The 25664-nt window shown below is 40.3% G+C and overlaps 1 protein-coding gene across 1 annotated transcript; it reads right to left on the bottom strand.

The window, feature by feature from the left end:
- Positions 1-5289: 5289 nt before the first annotated feature.
- On the bottom strand, positions 5290-25559 carry NCR3LG1 (natural killer cell cytotoxicity receptor 3 ligand 1). Its single transcript, XM_004369828.2, has 4 exons — positions 25495-25559; positions 20961-21325; positions 9587-9913; positions 5290-5375 (listed from the first exon to the last, which is right to left on the bottom strand). Exons 1-4 carry the CDS (start codon positions 25557-25559, stop codon positions 5290-5292), a joined length of 843 nt encoding a protein of 280 aa, XP_004369885.2.
- Positions 25560-25664: the final 105 nt, after the last annotated feature.

Below are 25664 nucleotides of genomic sequence, written 5' to 3'. Positions count from 1 at the left end.
GACTAGAAGGCAGGAGGGGACAGGAAAGCTGGTAATAGGGAACCCAAGGTTGAGAAGGGACAGTGTTGACATGTCATGGGGTTGTTAACCATTGTCATAAAACAATACGTGTACTGTTTAATGAGAAACTACTTGTTCTGTAAACCTTCATCTGAAGTACAATTAACAAAAAAAAACTTTAAAAAAAAAAGAATCTGAACTCTATCCTTTACCAGCCGTAAGACCCAGAACAAGTCACTTACCTTCCATCAAAGAATACTCAGATTTTTTGTTTTAATGTGGTGAAAATACATTTAAAAAAAAAATTTGCCAATTCAACATCTTTTACATGTAAAATTCAGTGACATTGATTACGTTTACCATGTTGTACAACCACCACCACTATCCATTTCCAAATTATTCTATCACCATTAACAGAAAGAAACTCAGTGCCCCCTAAGGAATGACTCTCCCTCTTCCCTTTCCTTCCACCCATAGTGGTGTTTTTGTTGTTAGTGGCCATAGATTCTATTCCAACTCATGAGCAACCCCATGTGTGCACGGTAGAACCGTGCTCCATAGGGTTTTCAAGGCTGTGACCTTTCGGAAGCAGATCGCCAGGTATGTCTTCTGAATAGTCACTAATAAACTTTGGTCTCTATACATATGCCTATTCTAGATAGCTCTTATCAGTGGAATCATACATTATCCTTTTGCAAATGAGTTACTTTACTCAGCAGAATGTTTTCAAGATTCATCCATGTTGTAGCATGTATCAGGACTTCACTTCTCTTTATGGCTGAATAATATCCCATTATACACACATATATATACCACATTTTGTTTATTTATTCATTTATTGATGACATTTAGGTTGTTTCCACATTTTGGCTATTGTGAATACTGCTGCAATGAACACTGGTGTACAAGTTTCTGCTTATGTTCCTACTTTCAATTCTTTGGGATATATACCTAGGAGTGGAATTGCTGGTTCATATGGTAGTTCTATGTTTAACTTTTTGAGGAACCACCAAACTGTTTTCTATAGCAGCTGCACCATTTTGAATCCCACCAGCAATGGATGAAGGTTCCAATTTCTCTACATTCTTGTCAAAACTTGCTGTTTTCTGTTTTTATTATAGACATCCTGCTGAGGATGAAGTAGTATCTCATTATAGTTTTGATTTGCATCTCTCTAATAACTAATACACAGAGTCACTGCACCAAAAAGAACTGGATCATGATCAACCACTTCAGGAGGTAGCATATGATCAAGAACCAATGGTATTGAAGGAAGAAGTCCAAGCTGCACTGAAGCCATTGGCAAAAAACAAGGCTCCAGGATTTGATGGAATACCAATTGAGATGTTTCAACAAATGAATGCAATGCAGGAGGTACTCACTCGTTTATCCCAAGAAACTTGGAAAACAGCTATCTGGCCAACTGACTGGAAGAGATCCATGTTTGTGCCCATTCCAAAGAAAGGTGATCCAACAGAATGCAGAAATTATTGAACAATATCATTAATATCTCACAAAAGTAAAATTTTGCTAAAGATAATTAAAAAATAGTTGCAGCAGTACATTGACAAGTAACTGCCAGAAATTCAAGCTGGATTCAGAAGAGGATGTGGAACAAGGGATATCATTGCTGATGTCAGATGGATCTTGGCTGGAGGCAGAGAATACCAGAAAGGTGCTTACCTGTGTTTTATTGACTATGCAAAGGCATTTGACTGTGTACAACTTAACAAATAATGGATAACATAGTGAAGAGTGGGAATTCCAGAAGACTTAATTGTGCTCATGAGGAACCTGTACATAGACCAAGAGGCAGTCATTCAAACAGCACAAGGGGATATCAGGAAAGGTGTGTGTCAGGATTGTATCTTTTCACCATACTGATTCAATCTGTATGCTGAGCAAATAATCTGAGAAGGTGGACTATGAAGATTGCAGCATCAGGATTGGTGGAAGACTAATTAATAACCTGTCATATGCAGATGACACAACCTTGCTTGCTGAAAGCAAAGAGGACTTGAAGCACTGACTGATGAAGATCAAAGATTCCATATAGCCTTCAGTATGGATTATACAACATAAAGAAAACAAAAATCCTCACAACTGGACCAACAACATCATGATGAACAGAGAAAAGATTGAAGTTGTCAAGGATTTCATTTTACTTGGATCCACAATCAATGCCCATGGAAGCAGTAGTCAAGAAATCAAATGAGGGACTTAATTACTGGGCTAAGGGCCATGGGGACCGTGGTCTCAGGGAACATCTAGCTCTATTGGCATAACATAGTTTATAAAGAAATGTTCTACATTCTACTCTGGCGAGTAGCATCTGGGGTCTTAAAAGTTTGTGAGTGGCCACCTAAGATACTCCACTGGTCTCACTCCATCTGGAGCAAGGGAGAATGAAGAAAACCAAAGACACAAGGGAAAAATTAGTCCAAAGGACTAATGGACCACAACCACCACAGCCTCCACTAGACTCAGTCAACACAACTAGATGATGCCCGGCTACCACCACCGACTGCTTTGACAGGGATCACAATAGAGGGTCCTGGACAGAGCTGGAGAAAAATGTACAACAAAAGTCTAACTCAAAAAAAGACCAGACTTACTGGCCTGACAGAGACTGGAGAAACCCCAAGAGTATGGCCCCCGGATACCCTTTTAGCTTAGTAAAGAAGTCACTCCTGAGGTTCAACCTTCAGCCAAAGATTAGATAGGCCCATAAAACAAAACAAGACTAAAGGGGCACACTAGCCCAAGGGCAAGGACTAGGAGGCATGAGGGGACAGGAAAGCTGGTAATAGGGAATCCAAGGTCGAGAAGGGAGAGTGTAGACATGTTGTGGGGTTGGTAACCAATGTCAAAAAACAACATATGTACTAATTGTTTGATGAGAAACTAGTTTATTCTGTAAACCTTCATCTAAAGTACAAAAAAAAAAAAAAAATCAAATGACGTATTGGGCAACTCTGCTGAAAAAGACCTCTTTAAAGTGTTGAAAAGTAAAGATGTCACTTTGAAGACTAAGGTGCACCTGACCCAAGCCATGGTATTTTCAATTGCCTCATGTGCATGCAAAGGCTGGACCATGTATAAGGAAGATCAAACAAGAACTGATGCCTTTGAATTATGATGTTGGTGAAGAATATTGAATATTACCATGGACTGCCAAAAGAACAAATAAATCTGTCTTGGAAGAAGTACAGCCAGAGTACTCCTTGGAAGCGAGGATGGCGAGACTTGGTCTCACTTACTTCAGACATGTTATTAGGAGAGACCAGTCCCTGGACAGAGACATCATGCCTGGTAAAGTAGAGGGTCAGCGAAAAAGAGAAAGACCCTTGATGAGATGGATTGACACAGTGGCTGCAACAATGGGCTCAAACATAGCAATGACTGTGAAGATGGCACAGGACTGGGCAGTGTTTCATTCTATTGTACACAGGGTCGCTATGAGTCAGAACCAACTCAATGGCACTTAACGATAACTAATGATGTTGAGCATCTCTTCATGTGCTCATTAGCCATTTGTTTATCTTCTTTGGTGAAATATCTACTCAAGTCCTTTGCCCATTTTTTGACTGGGTTGTTTGTCTTTTTGTCATTAAGTTGTAGGAGTTCTTCACATATTCTGGATATTAAGTCCTTATCAAAGCAAAGACCCCTTCCTTGCTTTGTCATTGTCTGGAGTTTTCCAGGGAGAGCACGTCACTGGTTCAAATACTGCAGCAGATCCCAGAGATGCTGGAGCACATTGGCTGACAACATGACTCTTTATAGCAGGTTCTCTCTTGAAGGGAGATCTAAGCAGCACACTTTCATGACTTTTGGTCAAAACTCTGCTCCTTGAGAAGCTGTATCAGTTAGCTCTTGCTATGTAACAAAATAACCTAAAACACAGTGGCTTTTTTAAAAAAATAAGTGTTTCTCACACATTGAGAGTTGGCTCTGGTGGCACTGCTGATCTCAGCTAGCTTTGTTCACATGTCTAGGAGTTGGATGGCTGTCAGTTGACCTAGGCTGGACTCAGTCAGAGCAACTGGGATGATTTGGCTCTGCTTCATGTGTCTCTCATCCTCTAGCGGGCTAGCCTGGACAGGTCCTTCTCTTGGTAACGTCAGAAGCACAAGAGATAGCAAGTGGAAATAGACAAGGCCTCTTGCGTCCTAGACGTGGAACTGACACACCTTCATTTCCATCTCATTCTATTGGCCAAAGTAAGTCACAGTGTTGAACCCTGTGTCAAGGGCAGTCCATGGTTGGAGAACACTGAAAAGTTACATGGCAAAGGACGTGGACATGGAACAGTCACTGCAATCCACCACAGGACCCAAGCTGATCATGAAGCTTTAGTGTCTTTTTCAAATAATACTATTTTTGGATGTTTGACACACATGGCAGTATCTGAATATCAGAAACAAAAAGGTAAGAAATATGAGAACAATCACAAATATTACAAGAAACATTTGAAAGCCACTTTTTATCCAGTTTTCTTATTACCTATGTCCAACCATGAGAATAAGTTCCATAAATCAGCTGGCCAATTTTAGCTAAACAAACAGCCTTTTTCCCCCTAATTAATTGATTATTCCATGTTTCTTAAAGCATTTACAAAGAGATGTACTAGCCATTGCTCAGGTTCCGCCTTGGCAGGCCTGTGAATAATTGAAGGCAATTTTATTTTCTAGAAGCATTTTAACCAACATATTTATACTGATCTCTTGGACCTCTAAAGCATGAGCTGTTTTATTAGCTGTATGAGCCATAATCAAGGATAAACTGCAGATTACATATTTAGTTTGGAAGTATCAAGCAAGGGTAGAAATTCTTGCTCAAATCAATAAACTTTGGTTTATCCCATTGAGTTATTAACAAAATATGAGCAACTGGGGGGAAGGAATCTTGACTGGGAGCCAGGAGTTATAAAATGCTTTCCCTCTCTGACCCATGGTTTCCATATGTGTGAATGAGAACAATACAGCCCATACATAGTTCAAAGGCCTGGTCTGAACTAGTAAGCTCAGGTTCAGTTCAGAGTTAGACTTACTGTTACTTTTACTTGCATATTATGGAGAAGTAAGGGAGGCATTTTACAAAGATCAGCTGGAGAGTTCTTGCCCAATGCAACATCAGAAAAAGCTACACACCACATTTACAATATCCCAGCATCAATCCTGAGAACTCCCCCAAGGTCTCATCTCTCCAACAACATCCACTGGTTATGATCCCTGAATTCTTAGTGTCAACTCCAAGATACAGGGCTGAAATTTACTTGGGAGCTCCTTACCTTTTCTTGAGAAATATAAATACAAAAATAAATACAAGTACAGCAAAGACACCACCAACCCAAAAGTAATTCTTCTCAGACTCTGCAAAGAGAAAAAGGAGAAGAACGTTAAGAGGAAACATACTGGCAGGGGCCAAAGAGACCATACAGCCACTGCTAGGATCTCTGTGGCTGTGTATTATTTTCCCTGTCCATTCCTGCCCCATACACCTCCACACATAAAGACTATGTTTAATACAAGAAATACACTACAACATCCAACACCACATACTACACACACGCCATACACATCCTACTACACCATCTTATACCACTTATATACATAACACCCAAACATATGCCTCATACTATACACACAACCCCCACATGTCTGTCAGTTTGTCTTACTGTGGGGGCTTGCATGTTGCTGTGATGATAAAAGCTATGCCACCAGTATTCAGATACCGCAGGGTCACCCATGGCAGACAGGTTTCAGCTGAGCTTCCAGACTAAGACAGACTAGGAAGAGGGACCTGGCAGTCTACTTCTGAAAAGAATTAACCAGTGAAAACCTTATGAATAACAGTGGAACACTGTCTGATATAGTGCCAGAAAATGAGCCCCTCAGCTTGGAAGACACTCAAAAGATGACTGGGGAAGAGCTACCTCCTCAAAGTAGAGTCGACCTTAATGTTGTGAATGGAGTCAAGCTTTCAGGACCTTCATTTGCTGATGTGGCATGACTCAAAATGAGAAGAAACAGCAGCAAACATCTATTAATAATCGGAATGTGGAATGTATGAAGTATGATTCTAGGAAAACTGGAAATTGTCAAAAATGAAATGGAACACATAAACATCGATATCCTATGCATTAGTGAGCTGAAATGGACTAGTATTGGCCATTTTGAATCAGACAATGATATGGTCTACTATGCTGGGAATGACAACTTGAAGAGGAATACACAGGAATCAAATCAACTACATCTGTGGAAAGAGACGATGGAAAAGCTCAATATCATCCGTCAGAACAAGGCCAGGGGCTGACTGTGAAATAGACCATCAATTGCTCATATGCAAGTTCAAGCTGAAACTGAAGAAAATTAGAACAAGTCCACGAGAGACAAAGTATGATCTTGAGCATATCCCACCTGAATTTAGAGACCATCTCAAGAATAGATTTGACATTCTGAATACTAATGACCGAAGACCAGACGAGTTGTGGAATGACATCAAGGACATCATATATGAAGAAAGCAAGAGGTCATAAAAAAGACAGGAAAGAAAGAAAAGAACAAAATGGATGTCAGAAGAGACTCTCAAACTTGCTCTTGAATGTCGAGTAGCTAAAGCAAAAGGAAGAAATGATGAAGTAAAATAACTGAAGAGAAGATTTCAAAGGGCAGTTCAAGAAGACAAAGTATTATAATGACATGTGCAAAGACCTGGAAATAGAAAACCAAAAGGGAAAAACACGCTTGGCATTTCTGAAGCTGAAAGAACTGAAGACAAAATTCAAGCCTCAAGTTGCAATAGCAAAGGCTTCTATGGGGAAAATATTAAATGGCACAGGAAGCATCAAAAGAAGATGGAAGGACTACACAGAGTCACTATACCAAAAAGAATCTGTCAACGTTCAATCATTTCAAGAGGTAGCATATGATCAGGAACTGATGATACTGAACAAAGAAGTCTAAGCTGCACTGAAAACACTGGTGAAAAACAAGGCTCCAGGAATTGACGGAATATCAACTGAGATGTTTCAATAAATGGATGCAGCCCTGGAAGTGCTCACTTGTCTATGCCAAGAAATTTGGAAGACAGCTACCTGTCCAACCGACTGGAAGAGATCCATATTTACGCCTATTCCCAAGAAAGGTGATCCAGCCAAATGTGGAAATTATCAAACAATATCATTAATGTATTTACTTGTGTTTTATTGACTATGAAAAGGCATTTGACTGTGTAGATCATAACAAATTAAGGATAACACTGAGAAGAATGGGAATTCCAGAACACTTAATTGTGCTCATGAGGAACCTATACATAGATCAAAAGGCAGTTGTTCAGACAGAACAAGGGGATACTGTGTGGTTTAAAGTCAGGAAAGGTGTGCGTCAGAGTTGTCTCCTTTCACCATATCTATTCAATCTGTATGCTGAGCAAATAATCTGAGAAGCTGGACTATACGAAGAACAGGGCGTCAGGATTGGAGGAAGACTCATTAACAATCTGTGTTAGGCAGATGACACAACCTTGCTTGCTGAAAGTGAAGAGGACTTGAAGCACTTACTGATGAAGATCAAAGAACACAGCCTTCAGTACGGATTACACCTCAACATAAAGAAAACAAAAATCCTCACAACTGGACTGTCATGGGTTGAATTATGTCCCCCCAAAAATGTATGTATCAATCTGGGTGGGCCATGATTCCCAGTATTGTGTGGTTTTCCTCCATTTTGTGATTGTAATTTTATGTTAAAGAGGATTATGGTGGGATTGCATAACACCCTTACTAAGGTCACATCCCTGATCCAATGTAAAGAGAGTTTCCCTGTAGTGCCCTTTGGACCTGGGGTCCCTGCACCTGAGAAGCTCCTTGGCCAGGGGAAGATTGATGAGAAGGACCTTCCTCCAGAGCCGACAGAGAGAGAAAGTCTTCCCCCGGAGCTGAGGCCCTGAATTTGGACTTTTAGCCTACTAGACTGTGAGTAAAGAAATTTCTCTTTGTTAAAGCCATCCACTTGTGGTATTTCTGTTATAGCAGCACTAGATAACTAAATATGGACCAATAAGCAACATCATGATTAATGGAGACAAGATTGATGTTGTCAAGGATTTCATTTTACTTGGATCTACAATCAATACTCATGGAAGCAGCAGTAAAGAAATCAAAAGACACATTGCATTGGGAAAATCTGCTGCAAAAGACCTCTTTAAAGTGTTGAAAAACAAAGATGTCACCTTGAAGACTAAGGTGTGCCTTACTCAAGCCATGATATTTTCAATCGCCTCATATGCATGCGAAAGCTGGACAGTGAATAAGGAAGACCAAAGAAGAATTGACACCTTTGAATTGTGGTATTGGCGAAGAATACTGAATATACCATGGACTGACAAAAGAATGAACAAATCTGTCCTGGAAGAAGTACAACCAGAATATTCCTTAGAAGCAAGGATGGAGAGACTATTCTTACATACTTTGGACGTGCTGTCAGGAGGGATCAGTCCCTGAGAAGGACATCATGCTTGATAAAGTAGAGAGTGGTGAAAAAGAGGAAGACCCTCAACATGATGGATAAACACAGTGGCTGCAACAATGGGCTCAAGCATAATAATAACTGTGGGCATGGCGCAGGACCAGGCAGTGTTTCGTTCTGTTGTACATAGGGCCGCTATGAGTTGGAACTGACTCAGTGGCACCTGACAACAACATACACACAAAGCATATTCCAATTTCATATGCCCCATTCCTCACACATACCCTGTACAAACCCCTGAACATACAATCCACACACATTCCTACCCCTTACTTCCAAGAGCAATCCCTTTCTCCCTCCAGGACAAACCCAAGCCCTATCAGGCAGACTCAGATTACATTTTCCAGGGACTCAGGTCAGCCCCTGCCTTTCCTATTCCTCTCAGCTCCAGGCAGATGCATTTGGCCAGCAGGATCATTCCCACCCTGGACCAAAGCCATGACCAGGGAAACCAGGATATGAGCCCAGTGAAACCCCACCCACCACAGGAGGGTGTCTGCAGTGAGTTGCGTTGTCCTAAGCTAAGGATCCAGTAGGGAAAGTCCTGCAGGACACCTTACTATGGCTTCCCCCACTTTGGGACACAGGCTATAAGACAGGACTTCTGATTCAGCCTCTACCAGCCACCAATTTGCAGTAGACACAGATGACTGCAGGCAAGGCTGGGTCCCTGGTCCCTGACAGCCCATTATCCTCAGGGGACATGGGCAAAAACCCTGTTCCTGTGTCTCTGGCAGCTGGCAAGCTTCCCACTCCAAGCCATATGGGCCACCCAAAACTCTGAAGCAGCCATGAGCTCACAAGTAGCCCTGTTTCTTCCTGAGGACTATTGTCACCACTCTCCACTCACCAGACTATGTGGTCTGGCTTAGGGTCCTAGGTTTGGACTGCTAACTTTGGGGCTAAGCTAGGCCAGACGCCATCTCTGGTCCCTCTAATCTAACCTGTCTTTCCCACTGGCTCCCAGCAAAGACCTTAAACTCTCTGGGAACCAAATTTTTACATTATGCCCCCTCAAGGAGAAGAGCAGGGGAAATGTCCAGGAGGATGCTTACTGTTCACGATCACGGTGGAGTTGAACCTCAAGGAGCTGGACAAGAGTTTGTGCCATACCACACACTGATAGACATTCCCACTGTCTTCCACAGTGGGCTTTAGCTTCAAGAAGCTAGTGATATTAAATGTGCCATCATTGTTCTTGATTGTGGGACCAGTGGTGATGCCCTCAGAAATCTCCATGAACTGAGTAAACTTTTGGGTCCACTTCTGCCATGTTATGTTAATGGATTCTGGGTAGAACCCACTTGTCTTGCACACAAGAGTTTGTTCTTCATTAGTTTCTACCATAGCTGTCTCCGGCAACAAGCTGCTGGCTGGGTAAGCTGCCAGGGGAGAGAAGACATACAAAGTTAGATCCAACACCCAAGCTGTCATTTTCTCCTCCTACTCCTTACACTAACTGGCTTCCACCATATTCTATACATCTGTGCATCACTACTACTGCACCTAGGCAAGACAAAAAGCTGTAGGATGCTCCCTCTTTTTAAAGATGGGGACTCTGAGGCACCTCAGTTCCTTTTATCTGACACATCAAGTCTGGCCTTCAACAAAAAATTAAAAAGTATGCTAAAATACAGTCTGAAGAGACAGTAAGCTTCAGAACAAGACCCAGACATGCCAGAGATTTTATAATTATCATATAGAGAATTTAAAATAACTATAATTAATATGCTAAGGAATCTAATAGAAAAACTGGACAACACAAAACAACAGATGGGTAATGTAAGCAGAGAGATGGAAACTCTAAGAAGGAATAAAAATAAAGTGCAAAAAATAAAAACATTGGGACAGAAATTATGAATGCCTTGGAAGGACTCATCAGTAAACTGGACACAGACAAAGAAAGAATCAGTGAGGTTGAAGATATGTCAATAAACACTTCCTATACTGAAAAGCAAAGACAAAAAAACATTGGGGGAAAAAGAGGAACAAAATATTCAAGAACTGTGGAACAGTTAGAAAAAGTGTAACATACATGTAATGGGAATATCAGAAGGAGAAGGAAAAGAGAAAGAAAAAGAAAAAATATTTGAAGTAACAATGCCTGAGAATGTTCCAAAATTATTGACAGACACCAAAACCACAGATCCAGGAAGCTCAAAGAAAACCAAGCAGGATAAATACCAAAATATCTACACCTAGACATGGGGGCAGTGGTAATTCAGTAGTGGAATTCTTGCCTTCTATGTGGAAGACCCAGGTTTGATTTCCAGCCAATGCACCTCATACACAGCCATCACTGATCTGTCAGTGGAGGCATGCATGTTGCTATGATGCTGAACCAGTTCCAACGGACCTTCCAGACTTAGACTAGAAAGAAAGGCTTAGTGATCTACTTTCAAAAATCAGCCAATAAAAACTCTATAGCTTGCAATAATCCAATTTGCAACTGATCATAGGGATGGAGCAAGATGGGGCAGCATTTTGTTCCACTGTGCCCAGCATCGCCACGAGTCAGGGGTCAACTCAAGAGTAGCTAACAACAACAACAAGGCATATCATATTCAAACTGCAGAAAATCAAAGACAAAGAGAAAATCTTGAAAGAAGCCAGAAAAAGCACCTTATCTATAGAGAAAAAAGGACAAGAATTACATTGGATTTCTCTTCAGAAATCATGCAAGCAAGAAGAAAGGGGAATGAAATATTTAAAGTTGAAAGAAAAAAAAAACACTAGCCTAGAATTGTGTATCCAGAAAAATTATCCCTCATAATTGAAGGAGAAATAAAGACTTACTCAGACAAACAAAAACTGAGAGACTTTGTCACCACTAGGCCTGCTTTGCAAGAAATGTTAAAAGAAGTTCTTCAGAAAGAAGGAGGATGATAATAGATCAAAACTCAGATCCACATACAGAAAGAGTGATCAAGAAAAAAATAAATAAAGGTAAAATAAAATCTTACATTTTTCTTATTCTTAACTGATCTAACAGATAACTGATTGTTCAAAATAATAATAGCAACAATGCACTAAGTCCTCCTCTCACCACTTACATTCAACATCATACTGAAAGCCCTAGTTGGTGGAATTAGGGCAAGAAACAGAAACAAAAGGTATACAGATTTAAAAGGAAGAAATAAAAATGTCTTTGTTCACAGACAACATGATTTTTTTTATGTAGAAAATCCCAAAGATTTGGCAAAACAAAAAACAAACATTTAAAAAAAAAAAAAACTCCTGAAACTAGTGAGCGATTATAGCAAGGTTGCAGGATACAAGGTTAATACACAAAAGTCAATTGCATTCAGGAACAGTTAATGGCAATGGTTGAACAACATGATGAACATATTTAATGCCATACTGAACTGTACATGTGAAGATTGCTGAAATGGCAAATGATCTGTTACCTATACATTTACCAAAATTAAAAAAAAGTATTAAAGTTTATTGCTTTTCTATATACCAGCAATTAACAGCTAGAATTTGAAATTTAAAACACAATACCATTTACATTAGTACCCCCAAAATGAAATACATATATTTATAAATCTAACAAATTATATACAGAATCTGTATAAGGAAAAATACAAAGATCTCATGAATAAAATCAAAGATGATCTAAATAAATGGGGAGATAGTGTTCATGGATAAGAAGATTCAATATTGTTAATCTGTCAATTCTTTCCAACTTGATCTAAAGATTCAACACAATCCCAATAGAAATCCCAGCAAGTTATTTTGTGGATAGCAACAAACTGATTCTAAAGTTTATATGAAAAGGCAAGCCCCAGAGTAGCCAACAAAATAGTGAAGAAGAATAACAAAATTGTAGGAGCGACACTACCTGACTTCAAGACTTACTATTAAGCCACAGTCATCAAGACAGTGTGGTACTGGCAAAAGAACAGCCAAAAAGATCAATGGAACAAAATAGAAAGCCCAGAAATAGATCCACACAAATATAGTCAACCAATCTTTGATAAAGGAGCAAAGGTAATTCAATGGAGAAAGAATAATCTTTTCAACAAATGATGCTGGAACAATTAGACATCCATAAACACAGACCTTACACCAGTCACAAAAATTAACTCAAAATGGATCATAGACCTAAATGTAAAACACAAAACTATACAAATCTAGAAGGTAACAAAGAAGAAAATCTAGGTGGCATTGGGCTTGGCAATGAGTTTTTAGATAAAACCAAAAGCATGATTCATTAAAAAAAATTGATAAGCTAGACTTTATTAAAATTAAAAATTTATGCTCTGTAAAAGATACTCTTTATTTTATTTTGTTGTTGTTGAGAATATACACAGCAAAACATACACCAATTCAACCATTTCTACATGTAAAATTCAGTGACATTGATTAAATTCTTTGAGTTATGCAACAACCCTCACCCTCCTTTTCTGAGTTTTCCCCCCATTAACATAAACTCACTGCCCCCTAAGGTTCCTAAGTAATCCTTTGAGTTACTGTTGCCAGTTTGATCCCATATAGACAGATCTTAAAAGAGCACAATGCTCAAGGCAGATGTTCTTTACTAGGGAAGCTAAACTATTGCTTGGTTTTGAAAAGACTTCGGGGGATATTTTTGGTTTAAGGTTTAAAGACTATCTCAGGGCAATAGTTTCAGGGAGTTCATCCAGCCTCCATGACTCCAGAAAGTCTGGATTCCATGAGAATTAAAAATTCTGTTCTGCATTTTCCCCCTTGCAAACGACACGCTTAAGAGAATGAAAAAACAAGCCACAAATTGGGAGAAAATATTTGCAAAACACAAATCTGATAAAGGAATTGTATCCAAGATATACAAAGAACTCTTAAAATTCAACAAAGAAAACAAACAATTTAAAAATGGGCAAAGATCTGAAGAGACGCCTCACCAAAGAAAATGTTGCTGTTAGGTGCCGTCAAGTTGATTTTGACTCATAGTGACCCCATGTGACACAGTAGAACTGCCCCATAAAGTTTTCTTGGATGTAATATTTACAGAAACAAATCACCAGGTCTTTCTCCCATGGAGCCACTGGGTGGGTTTGACTTGCCAACCTTTTGGTTAGCAGCTGTGCATTTAACCACCTGCACCACCAGGGCTCCTCAAAGTAGATATACAGATGGTGAATAAACATATAAAAAAATGCTCAATATTGTATGTCATTCGGGAATTTCAAATTAAAACAACAATCAAATGCCACTACACACCTATCAGAATGGCTAAAGTCCAAAACACTGACAACACCATATGCTGCTGAGGATGTCAAATAACAAGAACTCTTACTCATTGCTGGTAGGAATTCAAAATGGTACAGCCACTTTTGAAGACAGTGTGGCAGTTTCTTACAAAGTTAAATCTAGGCTTACCGTACAATCCAATAATCAACTCTTAGATATTTACCCAAATCAATTGAAAAGCTTGTGTATTGCTGTGATGCTGGAAGCTATGCCACAGGTATTTCAAATACGAGCATAGTCACCCATGGTGGATAGGTTTCAACAGAGCTTCCAGACTAAGACAGACTAGGAAGAAGGACCTGGAGGTCTACTTCTGAAAAAACTGGCCAGTGAAAACCTTATGAATAGCAGTGGAACACTGTCTGATATAGTGTCGGAATATGAGCCCCTCAGGTTGGAAGGCACACAAACATAGCAACGATTCTGAGGATCCTGCAGGACCAGGAAGTGTTTGATTCTGTTGTACATAGGGTCTCTAGGAGTCAGAACCAACTCGATGGCACCTAACAACAACATGGTCACATGAGGCTCACTTCTGCTTTTCCTGCTAGTTAAAAGTTGTTGTTTTAAACACTTAACTGCTACCTGTCTTGAAATTTCCTGTTACTACTAGCCCTCGCTTAACTTACTTAGGCATACCTGTATTTTATTTTCTTCTAGACTTTTCTTTGTAATATTATATAAATATACCCTATATTTGTCATGTAAAATGGTTCAATTGCCACTATTTCTGTAAAGAAAATGAATGGAAATAAACAGTTCAGAGAAAAGGAAACTGAAATTCAGGGAACGGAAATGGAAATTTAAAGACTGAGTCCATCGTTTAGGGATTTTAGAAGGAAGATAAGGAGTAAATTAATGTTTTATTCCTACAAAGAGTATTTGTAATTTTTTAAAGTTTTTACATTTTCCCTTGTATTTGTTAGGCACAAAGTACAGTAATTCTTTTACTACTAGTACTTCAATTTCTTTTTTTTTTCAAATCTAGAACCAGTCACCCAAATTAACAAAATAATCAGAAGCCTTATGAGTATAAAAACAGCCTAGTTTTCCTCACAGCCAGAGTGCTCCTTAGAAGCGAGGACGGCAAGACTGTGTCTCACGTACTTTGGACAGGTTATCAGGAGGGACCAATCCCTGGAGAAGGACAACATGCTTGGTAAGGTAGAGGGTCAGCAAAAAAGAGGAAGAACCCCAATGAGATGGATTGACACAGTGGCTGCAACAATGGGCTCAAACATAGCAATGATTGTGAGGATAGCGCTGGACCAGGCAGTGTCTCGTTCTGTTGTACATGGGGTCACTACGCGTCAGAACTGACTCAATGGCACCTAACAACAGTAACAACAACAACAAGTATTAACTTTGGTGAAGGGAAAGACAACACACAATATAACGGTAGTCAGCACAACCTGACCAAGGCATATCCAAACACCTTGAGGGATCCAGTTACTGGGGCTGAAGGCTGGGGACTACAGTCTCAGGGGACGTCTAGGCCAATTAGCATAACATAGATCCTAAAGAAAAGGTTCTACATCCTACTTTGGTGAGTAGTGTGTTTGGGGTCTTAAAAGCTTGCAAGCGTCCATCTAAAATACATCTATTTGTCACATCCTGTCTGGAGCAAAGGAGAACAAAAAAAGCCAAAGACACAATATTGGTCCAAAGGACTAATGGACCATATGAACCACAGCCTTCACCAGCCTGAGCCCAGAAAAACTAGATGATACCTGGCTATCACCAGCGACCGCTCTGACAGGGATCACAATAGAGGGTCCCGGACAGAGTGGGAAAAAAATGTAGAACAAAATTCAAATTTACAAAAAGGACCAGACCTACTAGTCTGACAGGGAACCCCTAAGACTGGCTCCCAGACACCCTGCTAACTCAAGACTGAAGTCATTCCCAAAGTCCACCTTTTAGCCAAAGATTAGACAGGTGTATAAAACAAACAATCACACATGTAAGGAACATGCTTCTTAGTTCAATCAAGTATGTGAGACCCAATGGGCAACACTTACCCAAAAGCAAAGACAAGAAGGCAGGAAGGGACAGGAAAACTGGATAAATGGACATGGAAAACCCGGGGTGGAAAGGGGAAAAGTGCTGACACATTGCAGAGATTGCAATCAATGTCACAAAACAATTTGTGCATAAATTTCTGAATGAGAAACTAATTTGCACTGTAAACTTTCACGTAAAGCACAATAAAATTAAAGACAAACAACAACAAAAGAAATGAGCTATCAAGCCACAAAAAGATACGGAGAAACTTTAAATGCATATTGCTAAGTAAGAGAAGCCAGTCTGAAAAGGCTACATACCGTATGATTCCAATTATACGACATTCTGGAAAAAACAAAAGTTATAGAGACAGTAAAAAATCAGTGGTTTTCAGGGGTTCAGGGGGAAAGATGAATAGGTGGAGCACAGGGCAACTATTCTGCATGATACTGTAAAGCTGGATACGTAACATTATCCATTTGTCAAAGCCCACAGAACTGTACAGCACAAAGAGTAAAACTTACGATACACAAAAACAAAAACAAACAAAAAGAATAATTTAGAAAGTTGGAAGATCCCAGGAAAAAATGAAAACTATGAGAAGATAATTTACTTGTATTACAAATGGAGGAGGCAACCTCACTGAAGAGGGTGAGGGAAAATCAGAGCTGACCTAAGTAACTTGGAAAATGAATGGATTTGTAATACTAATGGCAAAAACAAAAAAACTGTGAATATACATTGCCGTCTAGTTGATAGTTGTTTCCCAGGTGTGATGGTTAAGATTGTGTGTCAGTTTGGCTGGGCCATGACTCTCAGTGTTTTGGCAATCCTGTAATGTGCTCACTTCCCTGTTGAGACTGGGATCTGCTATGAGCAGCCAATTGGTTGAAGGGGAGTTTCTCTGGGTGTGTGGCCTGTATCGAATCTGGGCGGACGTTCTGGCAGAGCTCAGGGGCTTTTACTCGGTCTGGATCCTGCAGCTGGCTCCTGTTCGTCTGATCTCTGGTTCTTGAGACTTGAGCTAGCAGCTTACCTGCAGTCTTGCCTGTTGATCTTGGGATATGTCAGTCTTCACAGCCTGTGAGCAAGAGCCCTGCTCCCCACCCTGCAGATCTTGGGTTTGCCAGCCCCTGAGGCTACACGAATCAGGAGAAGCCTCTATCCTGACCCATGGACTTGGGACGTTACACCCTCTACAACCGCTTGAGCCATTTCCTTGATATAAATCTCTCTCTCTCTCTCTCTCTCTCTATATATATATATATATATACATTCATATGCTTTACTGGTTGTGCTTCTCTAGAGAACCCAGCCTAACACACCAGGGTACGGGTTAACAGTTCTGATATCCTATGCATGTATATTGGAATTGAACAATTACGTAAATGGATAGTGGATAATAAGAGTCTGATTTCTTAATGCTGGAGTGGAGATTTACAGATAAGCAACGGGAGAGGCTAGAATAATCCATGTGTTAATAGATTGAAGCTGCAGACATCAGCAAGAACTCATGTTTAATTTAATATAGATACAGAAAGAAATATTTCTTGTTGCTGTTATGTGCCTTCGAGTTGGTTCTGACTCGTAGCGACCCTATAGGATAGAGTAGAACTGCCCCGTAGGGTTTCGAAGGAGCAGCTGGTGGATTCGAACTGCCGACGTTTTGGTTAGCAGCTCAACTCTTAACCATTGCACCACTAAGGCTCCAAAGAAATATTTAAATATGTGTATATACACAGGTTAGTATTGTTGTTAGTTGTTAGGTACCGTAGAGCCACTTCCAGCTCATAGTGCTTCCATGTGACAGAGTAGAACTGTAGGCTATACTAGGCTGCAATCTTTATGGGGGAGCTCTTGTGGTGCAGTGGTTAAATGCTCAACTGCTAACTGAAAGGTTGGCAGTTCAAACCCACTAGCTGCCCTGCAGGAGAAAGATGTAGCAGTCTGCTTCATAAAGATTACAGCCTTGGAAACGCTATGGGGCAGTTCTACTCTGTCCTACAGAGTTGCTGTGAGTCAGAATCGACTTGATGGCAATGGGTTATTGGTTTTGTTTCATCTTTACAGAAGTAGATTGCCAGGTCTTTCTCCTGCAGAGCCACTGGTGGGTTCAAACCACCAACCTTTCAGTTAGCAGCCAAGCACTTAACCGTTTGTGCCACATATATTTCCTTGCTCTAGCACTTAACTGTTTGCACCACCTATATCTCCTTGCTCTGTCAGCTAACAGGGCCTAGATGTAATCACACCCCAGTAGCAACAAGTACACCTAGGGCCCAGATCTTGAATTCTTATACCTTTCTCAAGTAAAAGGCTCCTTGGAAAATTGGCTGGTTCTAGGACTGGGGCAGGAGACAAACAAGATGAGTCTGGAGTATCTTACAGTGCAAGAAAGTAAGGCAGTGCTCACAAAAAACAAACAAACAACAACAAAACTACAATAATGGGGTATGTTCAAGGGACACAGGAGCCAAATGAAAGAGCTCCCAATGGCCAAAAGTGGAATAATTTGAGCAACAAATAAAGCAGTATTTGATTATAACCCAAAATATAAAATAAATATCCATGAGTCCATAACCAGTTGATGTCAAGTCAACTCCAACTAATGGAGACCCCATGTGTGTTAGAAAAGAACTTTGCTCTATAGGGTTTTCAATGGCTAATTTTTCAAAGTAGATTGCCAGGCCTTTCTTCCAAGGTGCCTCTAAGTAGACTCAAATCTCCAACCCTTCTGTTAGCAGCCAAGCATGTTAACCATTTGCACCACCCAGGGACTCCATACTGATATAAATAAAGGATTAAATAAATTAATAAATTAAGAGGAGACAAACCTTCCATGCAGAAGAATTCCAAATAAATTATGTAGATACACTGCCATGACTTGGAATCAACTCGAAAGCAACTAACAACTCCACCCTAAAAAAGGGGAAGCCTAATTTCCCACACCTAAATGTGGGCTGCACATAGTGAGTTCCTTTCAAAAGTGTAGTATGCAAAGTCAAGGGAGAGGGGATAACTTTGCAGTGAACAACCTGACAAATATTACTTCAGCCAGGTGATCACTGTCAATATCAACAGTCATGAATCATGTTAATAGTATGTACCACTGATGATATGATGTGGTGAAAATGGCACTCTAGCTCTGTAATCTTCCTCCCCAAAACTCATAACCCCAGTCTAATCATGAGAAAAACAACAAATTTCTATAGAAGGACATTCTACAATAGACCTGACAAGTACTCCGCAATACTTTCAAGGTCAAAAACAAGGAAAGTTTAAGACACTGTCACAGCAAGAGGAACCTAAGGAGACATGACAACTAAATATAATGTGGTATCTTGGATGGGATCCTAGAACAGAAAAAGGACATTAGGTAAAAACTAGGGAAATCTGAGTAAAGTATGGACTTTAATTAATAATAATTATCAATATTTGTTCATTAATTATAATAAATGTACCATACTAGCAAAAGATGTTTAATAATTGAGGAAATAGTGTTGGGGATGGAGTAGGACAGGATGCGTAGTATGAGAAATCTCTGTATTGTCTGCTCAATTTTTTCTGTAAATGTAAAACTATTTTAAAAACTGAAGTCTTTAAAAAAAAAAAAAAAGCCAGTTATTTTAGGCTATCAGTTGCAGAGGAAATGAATCTTAACTAATATACTTTCTCCCAAAAAATTCATATGTATAAAACATTCAAAGTCTTACATACAGTTTTGGAGGGCTCATAAGACACTGCCTCCTTTTCTCCTCTAGGTCATTCACAGATTATCAGGCCTTATAATAGAGGAAAGGGGAGCTCAAAGAAGTGTTTTGGGAATGTTGTTATATGTCTTGACCAAGCACCTAACTCACAAGGGGCACTCAGCTGGGCAATTTCATAATTATCTTATGTAATCCTCAAAATGCTATGAGGCAGGTATGATTTCTCACCCGCCTGCAGGTGGGAAAACTCAGGTCCAAATATAGTAAATGGATGACCCAATCAACCACTTTGGAAGTAGCAAAGCTGGAATACGATTCAGATCTGCAGAGTCCGAACCCAGCAGCTCTCTCCTTTCCTAGCTACCTCTCAAAGCTACCTCTTCAGTAAAGATTGACTGTCCACACATAGGTGAATTATATAATAATTACTATTGTTATCTTTAAGGAGCCCAGGGTCACAACAATTCACAGCTGGGCTTCTAACCCAAAGGTCGGTGGTTTGAACCCACCAGCTGCTCCGTGGGAGAAAAAACCTGGTGATCTGCTCCCATGAAGATTACAGCCTTGGAAACTCTATGAGACAGTTCTACCATATTATATACGGTTGCTATGACACAATAACAAGTAGCTATTTTTTACTGTTGTTGTTGTTAGCTGCCATTGAGTCAGCTTCTGACTCATGGTGACCCCATACACAACAGAACTAAATGCTGACCAGTTCCGCATCATCTCCATGATTAGTTGCAGATTGGACTGTTGTATTCCATACAGTTTCCACTGGCTGATTTCCAGAATTAGATTCCAGGCCTTTCTTCCTAGTCTGTCTTTGTCTGACGCTCTGCTGAAAACTGTTCAGCATCATAGCAACACACAAGCCTCCACTGACAAACGAGTGGTGGCTGTGAATGAGGTGCATTGGCTGGGAATAGAACCCAAGTCTTCTGCATGGAAGGCAAGAATTCAAACGCTGAACCACCAATGCCCCCCATCTTTTACTGAGCACTTACAAAATGCTAAGCACTTTACCTACATTTTTTATAGAATCCTCCCCACAATCCTCCTAAACCAAAAAAAAAAAAATAACCCCGTTTCTGTTGAGTCAATTCCGACTCATAACAACCCTATAGGACAGGGTGGAACTACCCCATAAGATTTAATTCTGTAAATCTTTATGGAAGCAGAATGCCACTACTTTCTCCCGCGGAGCACCTGGTGGGTTCAACTGCCGACCTTTCAGTTAGCAGCCAAGGGCTTCACCACTATGCCACCTATCACCTGCTTATCAGGAAGGGCACTGAGGTTCAGAGTGATCAATAACTTCCTTGAGGCTTCCCAGCTGTCCATGGAAGCCTAAGACTCAAACCCATGTCTTTCTTACTCCTGGGCCCATGCTTTAAACCTCCACTTCATTTGGCCCATCTACATGACCTCAACCTCCAGCACTATGGGAACCATAGGAGCACTGTCCTCAGGTACTCACCCACAACCTCCAGCCAGACCCATCCCTGTGCCTTCTGAGGGGTGACTACCACCTCACACCGGTATGCTCCTGCTTCCTCCAGCTGCACCCCAGGTAGCTGCAATGAAGCATCCCCCTTCTTCAGCCTACTTAGAGACACAGTGGCTCCAGGTCGGATTGGATTTTGGTGATCTCCAAAAAACTCAAATATTTTGACCTCCTCTGAAGATTCCTGACTTTTCCAAAACCAGGTGATACCCATAATCCTGATGTCCAGGTGTGGAGAACCAGGAATCTTGCAGAAGATGGTGGCATTGGCATTCAGCAACACGATCTGAGTCCTTCCTGCCATCTGCACTTCCAGGAAACCTGCAGCAGTAAGAGAACTCAGTTATGGAAGACCCTTGAACAAAACACAGGCCTAACACTCTCAAACACTACCACATAATTGAAAACAAATATCTTTTTCTTGGGGGGGGGGTAGGTTTTGGGGGAAGAGAGGGTTAGACCTCAGGTACAGGGGCCCTCAGTTTATGGCCTCTCACTGGGGTCCACATAAAGTCCCTGTCTTCTTTCATTTATTTATCCTTTTTCAGGGAACAGATTTATTATCAAGATAGACTTCAAATAACATATAATTCACCCATCTTAAGTGTACAATTCAATCATTTTTAGTATCACAGATATGTGTAACCATCATCACAGTCAATTTTAGAACATTTTTATCACTTCAAGAAGAATCCATGTGTCCTTTAGCTATCACTCCTATACCCCTAGTACCAGTACCAGTTGCCACTGAGTCTGTTCCAATTCATGGAGACCCCATGAGTGTCAGAGTAGAACTGTGCTCCACAGGGTTTTCAATGGCTAATTTTCCAGAAGTTGACTGCCAGGCCTTTCTTCTGAGATGCCTCTGGGTGGACTTTCAACCTCCAGACTTTTGGTCAGTAGCCAAGTGTGTTGACTATTAACACCACCCAGGCCAACAATTAATCTACTATCTAGAGATTTCCCTATTCTGGGCTTCCGTATGAATGGAAATATATGTGGTCTTTTGTGACTAGCTTCTTTCATTTAGCATGTTTTTTGAGGTTCATCCATGCTGTAGCATGTATCAGTACTTCATTCCTTTTTATAGCCAAATAATATTCCACTGTGTGGCTATACCACAATTTGCTTATCCATTCGTTAGTTAATAGACATTTAGGTTGTTTCCACCTTTGGTTATGATAAATAATGTTGCTATGTATAAGTTTATGTGTGGACATACGCTTCCATTCCTCTTAAGTATATATGTCGGAGTAGAATTGCTGGGTCACATGGTAACTCTATGTTTAATCATTTGAGGAACTGCCAGACTATTCCAAAGCTGCTGCCCCTTTTTTTATTTCCACCACTAGTGAATGAGGGTTCCAATTTCTCCACATCCTCACCAAAACTTGTTGTTTTCCATTTTCTGATAATAGCTATCCTAGTGGGTGTGAAGTAGTATCTCATTGTGGCTTTGATTTGCATTTCTCTGACGAATAATGATGTCGAGTATTTTTTTTTATATGCTTATTGCATCTTCCTTGGAGAAATGTCTATTCAGATCCTTTGCCCATTTTAAAATTGGGTTATTTGTCTTTCTATTATTGAGTCGTAAGAGTTCTTTATATATTCTAGATACAAGTCCCTTATCAGACATACGATTTGCAAATATTTTCTTCCACTCTGTGGGTTGTCTTTTCTCTTTTTATGGTAGACTTTGAAGCACAAAAGTTTTTTAATTTTGATTAAGTCCAATTTATTTGTTTTTTCTATTGATGCTCATGCTTTTGGTGTCAGATCTAAGAATCTTGCCAAATTCAAGGTCATGAAAGTCTACCTGTATATTTTCTTCTAAGAGTTTTATGGTTTTAGTTCTTACATTTAGATCTTTGATTCGTTTTCAGTTTATTTTTGTATATGGTGTGAGGTAAGGGTCCAACTTCATTCTTTCGCATGTGGCTATCTGCTGTCCCAGCACCATTTGTTGAAAAGATTATTATTTCACCAATGAATGGTGTAATATGAATTGAATTTTGTCCGCCTAAAAGTTATGTTGAAGTCCTAACTTCTGTACCTGTAAATATGACCCTGTTTGGAAATAGGGATTTTTTTTTTTTATGTTAATGGGGTCATACCAGTGTGGGGTGGGTCCTAAACCTAATCTCTTCTCAGTGATATCTTTTCTAAAAGAGCAGAATAAACACACACACACACTCCACATACACATACAGGGGAAGAGACCATGTGCAGAACCATCTACAAGCCAAGAGATGCCAAGGTACACCTGAGGCTACTGACAAGGAAGGACCCTCCCAGAGAGCTGATGTCCTGATTTATACTTCTAGCCTCCAGAACTGTGAGACAATAAATTTCTGTTTTTTAAAGTCATTCACGTGAGGTATTTTTGTTATGGCAGCACTAGGTAACTAAGTCAAGTGGTCTTGGCACCCTTGTCAAAAATCAGTTGACCATAGATGTACTGGTTGATTTCTAGACTCTCAATTCTATTCCATTGATCCATTATGTCTATCCTTGTGCCAGTGCCACATGGTCTTAATTACTATTGCTTTGTATTAAGTGTTGAAATTTAGAAATGTGAATCCTCCTACTTTGTTCTTCTTTTTCAAAACTGTTTTGGCTATTCTGGGTCCCTTGCAATTCCAAATGAATTTTAGAATCAGCGTGTCAACTTCTACAAAGAAGTCAGCTCGGATTCTGACCGGGATTTCACTGACTCTGTAGGTCAATTTGGGGAGTACTGCCGTCTTAACAATGTTATGTCTTTCAATCCATGAACCTGGGATGTTTTTTCATTTATTTAGATCTTCTTTAATTTCTTTCAACAATGTTTTGCTGTTTTCAAGGCATAAGTTCCACACTTCCCTTGTTAAATTTATTCCTAAGTATTTTATTCTTTTTGATGATATTGTAAATGTTATTTTTTTAATTTCATTTTTAGATTGTTCATTCCAAACGTATATATTATTTATGCTTTTCTATTCCCGTTTTCCTCCCCCAACAGGCAACAATTCTAAGGTGTTTAATGTCTACATTTTTGTTCCCTTTAAAACTGTCTTGTTTTGTGTGTGTTTTCTAAAACTTACAGAAATGGTATTGAGTTGTATGTCTCATTGTTTCCCCTCTCAGCACTATGCTTTCAAGATCCTTCCACATAGCTACGTGTACAGATAGTCTATTGCTTGCAGCTGCTACCCAGTTCTCCATGATTAGTATCCACATTTGGCTCATTTAATTCCCACATCCTCCCCACCACCTGATATTGCCCAGTATATTTTGCCCAATGTAATAAGTGTCAAGTGATACTCTCATTGTTGTTTTCATTTCTATTCATCTGGCTAGTCAAGAGTTAAGTATCTCTTCATATGCTTTTCATTCTTTTGGTTTCTTATTCCATATTAGGAAGACATATGTCCACCAGTGATCCCCCAAAAGTAAAAGAGAATGTCTGAATGTCATCATGAGGTAAACCCTCTCCCCTCCTACTCTCAGTAAACACCTTAATAAAGTCCGGATGCTTCGATGATTCAAAGGTGGAGTGTTTTTTTCTCATTCACCCCTCCCTATTTTCTTCCTTAGGTCCCTGGTTGGCCCAAACAGTTTGTGCTCCACCACTAAAGGCTGACCATTGGAACCCATCCAGCAGCACCAAAAAAGAAAGGCCAGGTGATCTGCTTCCCTAAAGATTACAGCCAAGAAAACCCTATGGAGCAGTTCTACTCTGTAATGCACAGGGTCGCCATGAGTGGAATCCACTACAGCAGTGGGTTTGCTTTGGTTTATTTTCTTCCTTAGAGTGATTTCATCACCTAGGGTGATGCAAGAGAGGCACCCAGAGCACAAAATTTAGGGAAGCAGAGTTTCAGGTTCTGCACATATGTCCTGGATTGAATTACATCCCCCCAAAATATATGTTATAAATCCTAATCTCTATGCCTGTGGTTATAATCTCATTTGGGAACGGGTTGTCTTTGTTATGTTAATGAGACAGGATTAGTGAAGGGTGTATTTTGAGTCATTTTCTTCTGAGATATAAAAAAGATTAAACAAGCAAGCAGAGCAGAGATGGGGTAAAACAGATGCCAAGTCACATGGAGCTCTTCAAGGAATCGCGAAGCAGACGCAGAAGCTTTAAAGAGACAAAGACCTGCCTCCACAGCCACAGAGAGAAAGCCTTCCCCTAGAGCTGGAGCCCTGAATTTGGACTGCTTCCTAAACTGTGAGAAAACAAATTTCTGTTTGTTAAAGCCACTAACTTGTATTTCTGTTTTAGCAGCACTAGATAATTAAGACAACATACTAATGCCTCCAATAAATATCTGTTGAATCAATAAATCGCATTTCACAAAGTAGAGCTCAGAGTCGGGACTCTTTACATGCCCAGGCAAGCAGATCCCAGGGAGCCCTGGAGCCGCCTAGCGAGCAGTCACCTAGTGGCAACTACCCATTCATTCCTCCCTGGCATCCCGCGTTTCCCGCGGTCCTACCTGCGAACTGCTGCGCGCACAAGACCAGAACCAGGAGCCGCCCCACGAAGCTCCACGGCCAGTGGGTTGCCAACCCCGCGACCATGTCTACGGCCGGTGGGTCGCCAACACCGCGACCAGGTCTACAGCCTTGCCGGGTGTGGCAAACTGAGCCTGCTCCCGCCGGTCAAGGCCTGCCCAAGACGTCACC

Source organism: Trichechus manatus, unplaced genomic scaffold, assembly GCF_000243295.1.
Source record: "Trichechus manatus latirostris isolate Lorelei unplaced genomic scaffold, TriManLat1.0 scaffold00006, whole genome shotgun sequence".
NCBI lineage: Eukaryota > Metazoa > Chordata > Mammalia > Sirenia > Trichechidae > Trichechus > Trichechus manatus.
The sequence above is the reverse complement of the archived record's forward strand: the minus strand, read 5'-3'. Positions and strand labels throughout refer to the sequence as shown.